This window comes from Teleopsis dalmanni, chromosome 2 (assembly GCF_002237135.1).
Source record: "Teleopsis dalmanni isolate 2A chromosome 2, ASM223713v2, whole genome shotgun sequence".
Taxonomy (NCBI): Eukaryota; Metazoa; Arthropoda; class Insecta; order Diptera; family Diopsidae; genus Teleopsis; species Teleopsis dalmanni.
Genome location: NC_051847.1, coordinates 58,677,351 through 58,691,756, shown reverse-complemented (window position 1 = coordinate 58,691,756; position 14,406 = coordinate 58,677,351). Strand labels below are relative to the sequence as shown.

Sequence of the window (14,406 nt, the reverse complement as noted above, 5' to 3'; positions counted from 1 at the left end):
AATAGTGTATATTGTCTTTCTGAAATTAAGCTTCGATACTTTTTTGTAATATGTAGTACTGATTTTTGCATAGATCCAACAAAAACATTTACAAAAAAGTTGTTGGAGTTTGGTTCTTCTAAAACCAGTTAAAGGTTTTGATTTTAGTTACTGAAGAAATTATTATTTGTTTTCAAATTATAATGCATTTACTTAGGTTAGGTTAGGTTAGGTTATTAAACATAGGCCGTATGCGAGTTCGAGTAAATTGATGGTAAATTAAGGAAAATAGTAAATTATATAGGTATATCAACGAATGTTGGTATTTACCAGAATTTAGAGTAGGGTAAATTAAATAAAAATTAGGTAAATTAGTTGTTACCATTGTAAAAATTTTATATGATGTTTTATAAATAAATTTGAAAACTTTTTACCAAAAATTGTAAATAAGTACAATAAATGAATAAATAAATATTTACATAAGTACAGTAAAAAAAATCCCTTGGAAATTTCAATTTACTTTACCTCAATTTACTCGAACTCGCACACGCCCATAATATTGCAAATAATTTCCCTAAGTACACAAAAACATATAGACGAATGTAGAACAAAAAAAAATTTGATAATTTGACCGTATTATCATAATAATACGGTCCTTGTTACAATAATACGATCTCAAGTTTAAGTTTAGTTAAATAAAATTGTTTATGATATTTTTTGTTGCTAAAGATAGCTTTGGCGAACACAAAAGAAGAAAGCAAATTGAATAAATTTAGAAATTGAGAAGCAACTTCGCGGAGAACAGTTGTTTAAGCGGAGCTACGAGGAGAAGCAACAACTTTATTCCTTCCGAAATAAGTGCAAAAATTGTTAAATAAATATTTAATAATAATTAACATTTAAATTTATTTATCAAAAATTAAAGGTAAATATTGAAATTGTTTTATAATAACATAAATACAAAGCAATAAATTTGTTATTAACTTAAAAAGTTGTTATTATTATTAAAACTATAAAAAACTTATTTAAAACTTTTCTGAATATTGGAAATAGTGAAATTTTTACTAAAAATAAAAACTATAAGACGTTTTGCTGTTATAAATAAAAAAAACTTACGATTTCGAATCCCAAGAAAAGCAATTTGCATCGGTTTAAACACATAATAGTTTTTCCAAAAGTAAAAGTAAGCAATTTTTCTTTTATAAGGAAATTAGTGAAAAACCAACAATGTTTAAATTTTGAATTAAACAAACGATTAATAATAATCAACTAACAAAAACTAATAAAAAATGATTGGTTTTGTGAGTTTTATAATTTGTGCGACATCCAAAAAATGATTTAGAAGTAGCAGTTATTAGCACTAATAAAGTTTTTTTTTTCAGTAGTAATTATAACCAAAAATAATGTATAATATATAGAACATATTATTTTTATTATAACAAACGTTATATTAAATATATATATCCAAAAAATTCACTTACCAGTTATACACGGTGAAGTTAGAAGATGGTGGTGATCTACATTTTATTAGAAGTGCTAACCACTCACGAAATACAAGGTAAGAGAAATAGAAACAAAAATCAGTTGCAACGGATCACAAGGGCAAATAACCTGGAAGTGAAGAAACAGTTTGGTGCATTAACTTTTTACAGACTTGCCAAATAGAAACAAATATGTACATGTGTATATTATATATGTATTATATTATATACATAATAATAATACATAATAGATAATATATATATATATATATTATATTATAACTGCAAGCACGAATATTTTCATAAAAAAATTGACAGCGGTATATGTTTACACTTACTGTTTATAATTATTAAACATATTTGTACGGATTTTAGTACAAATTTATTGTGTTAAGTTAGTGTAAACGTACTGTAATATAAATTTTTCTACTTTTTATAATATACCATAATATGTATACCACTTCGCTGGCCGTAAATGATTAATATAGAAAATTTAAAACAAGTATTATATTTAATATTATTTTTATTTAATAGTTATTACCATATTAAAATCAAAATAGAAATAAGATATTATTCGATATACTGTAAATAACTATTTTAATGAAAAACTTAACATTATTTTAGTAAATCAAAATAAAAATTGTGATTTATTAATTTACAATAATATATCTAATGCATGAATAAGTAGTTGTCGCTGGCTGCAGTAGCCGATCTTTGACTGTAGTTCTACATTTTTGACTGCAGTAGCCAGTAACAATTACTTTATTGTGCGTTGGATAACACCAACATAATGCTAACACTCTCGATAAAGTTAAGATATAATATATCCCATTACTAAATTTTATGGTGATAGCTTCGAATTTACCTTATTTAATTGTAATATAATTTTTATTAAAATTAATTTTAAATATGTAAATAATATAAGCAATGAATATATATTAATTTGATATATACCAAATTTTAAATATTTCTAATCCACCCACGTATTTGTCTTATAAATTCTTTCATGTTATCTGTTTTTAAATTCCATCGGGTTATCACAATAACATCTAAACAAATAATTACTTTGTATGTTCTGTAATATCGCTTGGATATATGAATACTAATAATAGTAAGGCTGATTGATAGAAAATCAAAAAATATTGATTCCTCATCGATTAGCTGCGTATGTTTGTCAACATAGGTATATAACATCTATGCTGTATTCGCAAGTGTCTTTTACAAAACATAAACACTGTTGATTATTTAGTAATGGATATTAAAGAATATTTTTAAAATTTTTGTCGTTAATAATAATTCTTAAAAATTTATTAAATAATAATTCTTCCATTGACTGACTTTGATATAGACTATGAGAGTATTTTTCTGCTTTCATCAATCATTTTATGCATCTCATGAAATAAATGCAATTACTCGTTACACAAATAGAATAGCTACGCTTGTTAAAATAACCTTAAGTTTAACATCAATAGAAAAGCCATCAGCTGTTCAAAATAATCAAACATATGTTTGCAAAATTGTGTTTTCTTACTTTGTTTATTATATGTTAATTGTTTGTTTTTATAAGTAATTTCTATTTATTTGCATTTGAAATAAAACAAAAGATAGTGAAAATAATGAATAGTGCATTTAAAGCTGAAGATATCACTTTAAACGCACACCAATGGACGTTTGAAGGAGATTGTAAGTTACTGGAATGGATGAAGCAAATAACGGAGGTACATAAAATGCATTAATTAATATAATAATAATCTATTCATTTATTATTGTAATTTAATTTAGAACTTAGAAAGTAGAACAAACAAAACTACGGAAGCCTTTGATAAACTTAATGTAGATGTTAAACGCGCCAATATTGCCTTAGATAATGCAGCGAATAGTCTCACAGCATTACAATACACTCAGTTTGTGGAAAGTCGCTGTCATGATGATGATGAAACTATCGCCAATCAAGCAGAAGTTCCTATTGATTTGGTAAAAGTATGTATTTAAGATGATCACATATGTGATCACATACCAAACAAAGTTTTTTTCTCCGTTCTGTAACTGCTTGAACTGCACTACAACGAAGACTCTTCTGTAACGAAATTTGGACTATTTTATAGTAAACTCCGTTGGGTTATGTCTTATGAACATACAAATAGACTTTTTCATATTAAATAACGGATCAGTCTAAGAATGCACTTGATTACAATTTACAATTTCTTGAATTTAAAAATTGCATTGCTATTATTTTATCTATATAAAATAGATTTTTTGTAAATAACGGATCAGTCTAAGAATGCACTTGAATACAATTTACAATTTCTTGAATTTAAAAATTTCCTTGCTATTATTTTATCTACATAAAATAGATTTTTGTCATAGGATAATAATAATAATTTTTTAATTAAGTATCAAATTTATTTAAATACAACGTAATTTTTTAAGTATATTCAAAATACATTTATGTAGATTTATAGAATGCACTAGACAAGATAAAAAAATATTGGTACAATAGTTCCAATTCCTACCCCTCAACTTGATTACACTTTAAATGCATTTTTTTCAACTTTTAACTATAAATCCTCTAGTAATGAAAAGAGCCTAGCTGTATACTAAATTACTAAGTGCAATGACACTCTTAATTTGCTTAAATATTTTAACTAATTTATTTATTTACAGTCAGACAACGAACCAAAATCCTCAACTGAAGTCTTTAAAACTTTTCTTGAGAATAATTTGAAAATGTTACACAATTGTCATGAAAAATATGCTATAGATTTTGATGACTCTGATGATGAAGACTCAACCAACAAGTAAAATAATATTATTAAAAAAAGTATCTTTAACTAATTAAAAAAAAATTTCAGTTGTATATATCAAACAAAAAATCCATATAATGATCGTTTATTACCACACATTTTTGGTTCAAAATTATGGAAAGAAAACTGGCATGTGGGTCTATGTGACGGTGCTAATGATTATTCAGGAGATGAAAAATCGGAAGCATTCTCTGATTCTACAAGTTCGCTTGATGACACTATATCATATGAAAGTAATAATGCAAACTTATCGCAATGGGCATCATCTAATTCGGTGAATGACAGTCTCTCCATAAATGTACCAATTCCAAAACCAAGTTTACATGGTCCTACAAATTTATTATCAGAAGAACAACGTTTGCATATTAGGGCTAGACAAGCTGCTGGTAGTAGTGAAAGTAGTTCATCTACATCAAGAAGTTTATCTACTAAGCCGGAAAGTAATGAATATGATTTATTTGCTTCATTGGCAAACACGCAACCATCAGCAATACCTGTATCAATAACAAAAACAACAGCTCAAGAAAGAGAAGCGCGTGTTAATTCAGATCGTTCGCAAAGTTCAAGTCTTAACAGCTCTAACAATACATTGCCAATTAATAATACTCAATATAGCATTACTAAAGAAGATAACATATCAAATGCTACTGCAGAGAAACCTAAAATAACAGCCAATCAAATCAAACGCAAACCTGTGAATTTGTTTGATGATGATGATTTTAATTCGTTAATGACGCAAATTACAGATAAAGCGCAGTCAAAAACTGAAAAAAATGCCCCAATAAAAGCTGCTGCAGGTCAGTTAGCAACTGATATTGAAAGGAGCCTAAAACAAAGACATAAAGATAATGGAAAAGTTGACTTATTTAATAGTCACGACAAAAGCTCAATAAATTTGCCAAGTGATAAAAAAATAGATAAACCACAAGAACAAACACGAAAACGATTAAATTTATTTGATAGTCCTGATATAAGTCCAACAACGGAATCACTTTTTCCACCTACTAACATAGAAGAATCTACTGAGAAATCAAAAACAACAAAGACGAAAATAACTGCAAAATCACTGTTTGATGATGATGATGAAGAAGATGATTTTCTTAATGTATTTGGCACGAAGAAGCCCTCTAAAGATTTACATGCCAAAACATTGTTATTTGTTGATGACCCTAAGGAAGAGAATGATATTTTTGTAAGCAAAGGAAACACTAAAGAAAATAAAAAAGATTTGTTTGAAAAGAAAAAAATAGAACCTAAAGTTACAGAAAAAAGTAAAATTAATAAATTAGATTTATTTGGTGAGAATGATAATGATGAGTTTGAGATAAGTATATCAAAGAAAACTACTTTAACTAAAAAGTCTAATTTATTTGAAGATGATGATGACATAAATAGCGCTATCGATGACCCTTTTCAGAAAACCAATCAAAAGAAAAGCAAATTATTTGTTGATGAATCGGTGACTGATGCTAAAACTAAAGCTTCACATATAACAAAAATAGAGAACTTAAATAGCTCAAAAAAATCTTTATCAACTAATCCAGTTGATATCTTTGCAGAGCCAAATGAAAGCAATACAAAACTTACTCAGTCAGAAAGATATCCAAATTTATTGTCTAAAGAAAATATTGACAGTGGTAGATCGGAACCAAAAATTGTTAATAAAGCGACCATAGATTTGTTTGCGGATGTTGAACAAAACAAAATTATTCCAACCGATGTTTTAGATATAACATCAGATGTTGAAGAACATGAAGCTGTTGAAAACAAAATTGAAAACATTTTCAATATTGAAAAAGATAAAGTAAATACTGAATTTCATAAAAGCAGCAGTAAAGATATTTTGATAAACAAAGAAACTTCCGTTGTACAAAATGAAGAAAGAAAGCAAACAATATCAAACTCCAAAAAAATATTGACTGATTTATTTGAGAGTAATATGGAGGATGATGATTTATTTTTAAAAACACCAAATCAATCTGAAGATACTACGAAAAATAATGCGCAAGTTATTGCAGATAAACCGACAACCTATAGTATTACAAATGATTCTGATAATATTAACGAAAAAACTGCAAATCTGAATAAAAAAATTGAAGATGATTTGTTAGCACCAGTAGATATAAAAAATAATGAAAAATTAAGAACAAATGAATCTACTAACAAACTCACTGCACAACACCAAATTGACGAACCTTCATTGGTTAACAACAGGAATAATAAAAAAATTAAAACAGAAAATGTACCTACAAAATCAACTGAAACTATTTCTCAACCAGTTCTGGAAAATAATGATCCATCATCAATAATTATTGATGATATATATGAAGAAGAAAATCTCCGCAATAAAAATATAAGAGATGATTCCACAAAGTTACCAAATGCTGCAAATAATTATGCTGGTATATTTCTTGATGAGCCCCCAGATGATGATGATTTCTTTCAATCTATTAGCAATAGTAATAAAACAAATATTGCTAATAGCCTTGATTTAGAACATGACTTCTACGAACCCCCCTTGCCACAAACTCCAGCGACTACAATCAATACTACACAAGAAAAATCCGATAGTATTAAAAGATCAAATGATTATAGTGGTTTACATTTATTTAGTGATATTCCACCAGATGATGATGGTATTGCTGATATACCAAACAGTAATGAAACTAAACGTTTACATAGCATATTCTATGATGATTTTTTAGAAACTCAAACTGCAATCAGAAATCCAACATCTATACCAACGCATTCACTATTTGATGATGAACCTCCACCAGATGTTGATATATTTAATAGTCTGGAAAAGCTTGAAGCTACAAAGGAAACAACTAAAATACCAACAGATGTCACTGATCATCAGGGAAGTGCCCAGAGAGAGAAAATTACAATATCAGCAGCTACTCCTATTGACAATAAAATAAATAGCAAAAGAGATCCAATACCAGTAACAACAAAACAAAAAGTAAATACTGATATTGGGCGTAAAACTTCTGTAGTAACAACAAAAAATATTATTGATGATAAATTAAATAACAAAAAGCAGATTAAAACAGATATAACTAATAAGGAAACTTCAAAGCAGTTAAAGTTACAAGGAAAATCAGATTCTGAAAACAATGAAAAGGTACAAAGTACAGAGATAACTCAAGAAAATGTAGTCTCAAAGCTAAAATTGCCCAAAATTAATATAAATGTTCAAGCACTTCTGCCAAATGCTGGCGGTAAACCAAATTTTAAAAAGGCAGCAAATGAAGAGCCTATAACAACACCAACTGCTAAAACGGATAAGAAAGAAACAATACTCGAAACTTCCAATAAGTCTCCAAATTCTGGAAATGAGAAAATATTATCAAGCCTGGTAAAAGATCGTATACGCATACCAGTAAAACGAAAACCATCCACACGTAAAGCACGCCAGGAAAATTATCTGAAATCTGTATTAAACGAAGAAGAACGTGAGGTAACAGGAGAAGATGATTTAAAACCAACTAATAACATTGAACAAAATACTATAAAAGTACAAAGTACCAATACAAAACAAATGGAAGACTCAACAGATATGACAAACAGTATAAAAGCAAACGAACAAACGAAAGAGGTGTTTATTGAACCTCATAGGGAAAAGGTGCTCGATACTCCTACTGGTACTATAGGAAAGACAATAAAACAAAACTCTAATTTATTAGCAACGGAATTTCAACAAAAAATTCAAACTAAATTACGGACGGTAGATATTTTTCAGGATGACAACGATGATGGCAATGATGATTTTCTCTTCAAGCCAACCGAAAAATCAAAACAGCAAAATTCCAGTTATGAAACTACAAAAACCCAAAATCTGTATAATACTGAACAAAACGATTCGACTAAATCAAATAAACCAACAGTTACATCAATGGAAAGTAGTCAAGACGATAATCTATTAAAACTTCCTACAAAAATGTCAACTCATACTGTGAATAGTGCAACAACAACTCATTCACTTTTCGCACAAAGTAATGATCAAAGCAGTGACGATGATTTATTTGATAGCCCAAAGAAGAACACTACAAAACCGTTGCCATCTGCAAAAGTACTAAATACTAAAGTAGATTCAACTCCAAGTTCACAAACTTCCAAATCTTTATTTGGTGATGAAGAAACATATAGCTCAGATGAAAATTTATTTAAGAGTACTAATGAATCAACACGAAAACCTGTCGCTAAAGAATCAGAAAAGGAAATTAAACAAAAAAAGAATTTGCTATTTGAATCTGATGATGAAGATGATGATGACTTTCTCACTGCCATAAAAAAGAGAGATGGTGTCAAACCCAAACCAATCAGTTTAAATCAAGATAAGGGTAAAAATCTTTTTAGTGATATTGAAAGCGATGATGATGATGATCTTTTCAATGCTAAGCCTAATAAAAGTAAGTTTAATTTAAAAGGAAAATAATTTTTAGATCTTTACATACAATTTACGCCTATTGCCTATTTTATTAGTCCAAGAAATTAAACAAAATCGTATACTATAAGCAATACATTTTCAAAAATAATTGAGATTCAGCATGACAAAGATAACTTCATCCAAAAAACTTTTAGTCAGGAAGTACGAATTTTATTTTCATTTGAATAAAATTGATTATTGTACAAATAAATCTAGTTGTAATTTAATCTTGCTTTTGTGACGAAATGGGTCAAACCATTTATACAATAATATTAAAAAGCGACTCCTCCATCTTTTCCATATAACTTATTTAATTTATTCGATCACATAAACACCTCCAAAGTCTATTTACGTAGTTTTGATTTCTATTCATATGCTACAAAAACATTTGACATTTATTATCTAAATATTAGGTCTAGTAAAAGTCATAATTCGCCTCTGACTTGTAGTTTAATATTTTACAACATGGGCTGGCTTCATCTTAGTTCTGGATGATCTCTGTTACTTCTTCTTACATATGGATTCATTGAAATCATCAGTTTGTGTCAATCTTTTCTTATTTGTTTGTTGTCATAATTAATATTCAGTAATTAATATTATTATTATAACATTAAATTATTTTTTTAGAGATATTTTTTTTTTTGATCGTACTGCAAGACAGCTAATGTTCCATTGGTCTGTGCTTAACTTAGAGTCGATGTTTTTAAAAAATATTTTAAAAGAATATGATCCAGTCACTCATATCCCTATAATATTTTAAGTTGATGTTTTTACCATAGTCGCCAAGTTCCAAAGTTCGTCATATATTATCCAGAAAACAGTTCCTTTAACCTATGCATATGATAACAATATGCATGTATACATATGTAATACTATATAATTATTTAAAATTTTTCATAATGTATTGCAGATATTGCTGCTAAACCAACAACTACTAACCCAGCGGCAAAACAAATTACGAGGCAACCACAACTTGCTGGAACTAATACATCGAAAACAAAAACGACATCGCCGGCAGATGATCCTTTGGCAGATCTATTAAATTCCTAGGCACTTGTTACAATTATATATACAATATAAATTGTAAACAGAATTAAACCAGTTATTCTCATTTAAATTATATATATTCTTTATTGTTGAAATTATAAAATTTTATACTAAAATTAAACAATTATTTGTATTGCACATTGTTTTTTTATCTATACATATACACAAATATATTTATATAACAAAAATTATAAGCATTTTAAGCTTCATTAAAAGCATACGGATAGCACCCAAAAAAGTTAGTACTTTTCTCTGCCTTACAATATAAAATATAGGAATATTTTAAATAATAACATTATATTTAAAATAATTTGCTTTAAAACCAAAAAAAGCTTATAGAAATAAATAAATAATGCACTCTTTAGTATTGTTTAGTTGTTATGCAGTGTCTCTCTCTGATCTATAAAAATTGAGTTAGTTTGTTCTTTGGTCGTTGTACGAGCTGTCTTATAAACATAGTATTATCAAAACACAGACTCTTCAAACAAAAATTATTGTAATGTTTTTATAGTACTATTATTATACTATATATAAAAGTAGAAGTACGCGTAAATATATACTATGAGTAAAAAAACTTGACTGTTAAGCTGTTAGCTTTAATTTTGATATTTATCTATCAGCTTCCAGTTATTACACTAAAGCGCTACATCCCGATATTTGCGATAATCGTCAGATTCGTTGCCCAAAGACAACTTGCTATTGGCAGTTATGTATGGATTCGTATAATTAGCATAACCAAAACCACCATAATATTGCAATTGATGTTGAGAATTATGTCGGTGTAGTGGTTGTGCTAAAACAGAGCCTGTAAATGCAGCAGCATTCATGCTACCATGTACTGATGTCGGTCGTCTATATATGTTCACATTGTTCTGCAAAGGATTCAGATAACCACTAAGCATTGCTAAGTAGTACTGTTGTTGTTGTGTATAGTTTTGTAGCATATTGTTATTGCATGAATTTATATCGTTTTGCACCTTCGTAATACCATCCAAATTTTCAAGTGATATACAATTTCTTGCCAATTTTGCTGGTGGTCCTTTTTGTTGTGCGCCACCCATAGAATCGCGTTTATGATGTCGTTGTTGTGGTGGTGTTTGTTTTGGTTCAATTGAGCAATAGATAGGATCATTAACTGAACCAATAATGGAAGGTGTTTGATTTTTGTTTGAATCTTGTATATTATTCTTTAAGTCATCGATAGTTATGTTAAAGTATTTTCCATTCTTATCCTCTGTATCCAACACATAACGTGGATTATACATACCAGGCAAGGTGCAGCGTAAGTCCATCAAAGATTGTGCACGATTTTCTAGAATAAAACGCAATATGCAATTATGGACTAAATACTTTAATATAATAATATCTTACGATTTCTACCAGGAACACTAAATTGTTGCATGTAAGGAGGCACAAATATACTGGCATTGAATTCATTTTGTGATCCAAAAATTGCATTATTATTATTAAACATATTTAAACCCTGAGGTTGGGAACCGCTGATATTAATTTGTGTATTGCCTTCATTTATTTGATAGCCACCATTATCGAAACCTGTGTGATCCATTATGCGTTTACTGGAACGTCGTGAATCTGCTTTTGTTATGGGTACACTAGGTGGTGGTGTTTGAAGTTGTAGACGTGTAGCTAAGTCCTGTAACTGTGAAAGAACTTGAGTTTCACGGCGCCACCTAAATATATAAAAATACATTTATGAATTTAAAATACCCTTAAAAATATAATATTAAAAATATTTTAGACCACAACATGAATAATATATAAAATTAGTGTTATATTAAGGATGCATTATGAAATACTTAAAGTAATAGTTATGTTTATTAAAAATGGAGCAAAATAATGTGGTATACTAGTTTTGATATATAGTATACGAAGACAATATAACTCAAATATTTACATTAAAATAAATAAACGCCAAACTGATGGGGGTAAACATACCGACAGAAGATAATCTATAAAAATAATACTTAAAATCAATAATAATGCTAACTTACAACATTAATATTGCCTAAATGTTAAACTATAAAAAAACAATTGTGAAAAATATAATATATAAATTGATAATTCTATAGTGAGCGTCTCTATTGAACACAAGATTACAACATCTTTTATATTTAAAGTATTTAAAAAAAGTTCTATGCAATGTATGATATTATATTTAGGTGAGGTCAGGCTGGCTGGCGGTATGCCACGCATAGACGTATTATATTAGATTAGGTTAAAATGGCGGTCATGTACTCAAAGCCCACTTAATCTCAAATAATGATCCGTTGTAGACCACAATATAAACGTTTGTATATGCGCAGACTAGAGGTCAGCGTACAAGCAACACAGAAAACACGACTCCTCCATTAGGTGAAAATGAACCAGCTTGACAATTTTATAAACTTGGCTTAGTCGCTAATTTTGCGGGATAATAGCTCGGTAAGAAAAAGGGCCTCAACGATTTAAGATTTTCTACTAATGAAAGATGGACACTGGATCATGGAGTGCAGGTGACTTCTCATCCGCAGACCCACAACCTCAACAAAAGTCATTATAGAGTAGTGACCCGTCAGCACTGAAACCGTAGTGCTAAGCAGATCACGCTTTAGTTGAAGCAGCTGGCTGGTGCGTTTTTAATATAGTTTGGACCAGGTTAATCTAAAGATCTGACAGCATAGACCTATTAGTCCGTAACGATACTAGAAGTAGTTAGATTTGTAGTATATATTTTTGTACGAGTTAAAATTACGCTTAAAGCTTTATATATAAAACAAAGCTAGTTAGTATTTTTAAAAGATTTTTTAAAGCATGTTCGTTTACAAGACCTTAGAGGAATTTGAATTCATAACTTTTTCTATAGAACTAAAGTGAATTATAGTGCGTATTTAGCATTTTACTAACTGACCGATCGTAGTTGATATGTAAATTAGATATAAAAACCTACTAACTTCAATAACTTAGCTGCTTTTATTTGTATTTTTATCATTTTAAGTAAAAATAAATTATTACTATTAATTTATTATGTTCTATTTAAAATAAAAATCTACTAACTTTAATAACTTAGCTGCTTTTATTTATATATTTTTCATTTCAAGTAAAAACAAATTATAACTCTTAATTTATTATGTTCTTAGTAAGTAATCAAAATCGATTAAAGGAGCATGCTGAGCTGAAGAATTGGATAAAATAAATTTCATTTTTGGTTTCATTTCGTTTAAGAATCATTTAATTACTTTCACAACAAACTACTCGTATTATTGTAAAGAAAATTTTCTTAGTGAAGTGATAAAAAATGATGTTAGTGAATGGCACTTTGGCCTTAAATTAACTAGCCTGTGATCTACATTTGCTCCCAATTAGGTCAATTCGTAGAACACAATGAGCTCATCTATCTCTAGCATATGAAATGGTTAATAAGTATTTTGGGTTAGTATGCTTTGTAGTGAGTTAACTGCAACTAATTCTATTATAGAAATTTTAAAGCACATCATGTTTTCATTTAATTTAATATATTATACAGATTTAGATATGAGCAGATTCGATACAGTAAGCAGAAAACCAGTTAAATTTAAATGCAAATTATACACAAGAAAAATAAAATTGCTTCCAGTTTGTTGAAAACGAAGACGAGTTCAGGTTTAGACAATAAATGAGTAAATATTTTCTAAACAAAATTTTACTTTCATTGTTAGCTCAAAGCACGAATGTAAAAGTGGTTTCCCAATACCCAAAAGCCTCAATTAAGATAACTGTGAACATTAAGTGACTTCAACTTCAACTCCAGCTTAAGCTCAAACCCAACCACATCATTAACAGCAACGAGCACAGAGCCACAATGAAGACAATGGGAACAGTTAAAGATGCGAGCTATTGTGTTATGACAAAAATGCTGTACGAATTCTTTTGCTTCTTTTGCTTCTTAACTTACCTCAAACCAGTTGGAATAACACAAATCAAGGCGAAACAATTTATCACCAGCCGTATGAGGTAAGATATCAGTTCAGTCAAGCCGTGTACAGATTGCAGACCCTATACCGCAAAAAAAACAAACAGAAACAAAAAAATTATTTATAATTTTTTATATAAATTATTTATAATTTTTTTCTGCGTGTTCACTGGAATGTATAAAATTATTGACATTTGTTATCTTACCCAATGCTGCGTTGTCATAATCATTACGAATATTAGCTCCGGTATTGATAATAGACCGATTATCACTGACCAAGCGAATAGGCCCCAAGGCAAGCCTGTGACCAAACCATGTATTAAAATTGTTGTGGCGACAAATACAATAAAAAACTGTGTACATAGTATATACGCAGATATTGGCAAGTCGCCACGCGCCTCCAGTATCCACGACACCTCACAGGAGAATGCGCCTAAATAAACAATCTGTCAAAATGTATTAAAAGAAAAAATTGTATAAATTAATAATATTTAAAAAGAAACGGAAATTATTTTATATATATGTTAAAGTCACTAAAAAAAATTGTTTATAAAAACTGAAACCGAACAACAAGGTCATTAACAATAACAACAACAACAATAATAATAACAACAACAACAACAAATCTTTCAAAGATTGAAAAGATTGAATGACAACAAAGAGTTAATACGATCGAATCGGCAATCATTCGATCTATCGTTGAAGTGGACATGAAAT

The 14,406-nt window shown here is 28.8% G+C and overlaps 2 protein-coding genes across 5 annotated transcripts in view; one reads left to right on the top strand and one right to left on the bottom strand.

The window, feature by feature from the left end:
- The first annotated feature begins 790 nt into the window (after positions 1-790).
- Positions 791-9,877, top strand: LOC119679274 (WASH complex subunit 2). 2 transcript variants are annotated; one of them, XM_038091532.1, is made up of 6 exons: positions 791-904; positions 3,065-3,178; positions 3,243-3,440; positions 4,125-4,258; positions 4,313-8,676; positions 9,604-9,877. In XM_038091532.1, exons 2-6 carry the CDS (start codon positions 3,077-3,079, stop codon positions 9,741-9,743), a joined length of 4,938 nt encoding a protein of 1,645 aa, XP_037947460.1. In that variant the 5' UTR covers positions 791-904; positions 3,065-3,076; the 3' UTR covers positions 9,744-9,877. The 2 variants fall into 2 exon arrangements, with proteins under 2 accessions (XP_037947460.1, XP_037947461.1); XM_038091533.1 differs by lacking the exon at positions 791-904 and adding an exon at positions 1,475-1,537.
- A 14-nt stretch (positions 9,878-9,891) lies between these two features.
- LOC119679273 overlaps positions 9,892-14,406 on the bottom strand; it is a 27,830-nt gene continuing 23,315 nt past the window's right edge. For all 3 annotated transcript variants that reach the window (XM_038091529.1, XM_038091530.1, XM_038091531.1), the window contains exons 3-6: positions 13,896-14,135; positions 13,672-13,772; positions 11,112-11,431; positions 9,892-11,052 (exon numbers count right to left, since the gene is read on the bottom strand). In XM_038091529.1, coding sequence (XP_037947457.1) covers positions 10,376-11,052; positions 11,112-11,431; positions 13,672-13,772; positions 13,896-14,135 — 1,338 coding nt within the window. In that variant the 3' untranslated portion in view covers positions 9,892-10,375. The remainder of the gene's footprint in view (positions 11,053-11,111; positions 11,432-13,671; positions 13,773-13,895; positions 14,136-14,406) is intronic.

Bases quoted from the DNA above. Each gene is read 5' to 3' on its own strand.
- LOC119679274 (XM_038091532.1), top strand. From the start codon at position 3,077: ATGAATAGTGCATTTAAAGCTGAAGATATCACTTTAAACGCACACCAA. The intron at 3,179-3,242 runs GTACATAAAATG...AATTTAATTTAG, and splicing joins GGATGAAGCAAATAACGGAG to AACTTAGAAAGTAGAACAAA. The intron at 4,259-4,312 runs GTAAAATAATAT...AAAAAATTTCAG, and splicing joins GATGAAGACTCAACCAACAA to TTGTATATATCAAACAAAAA.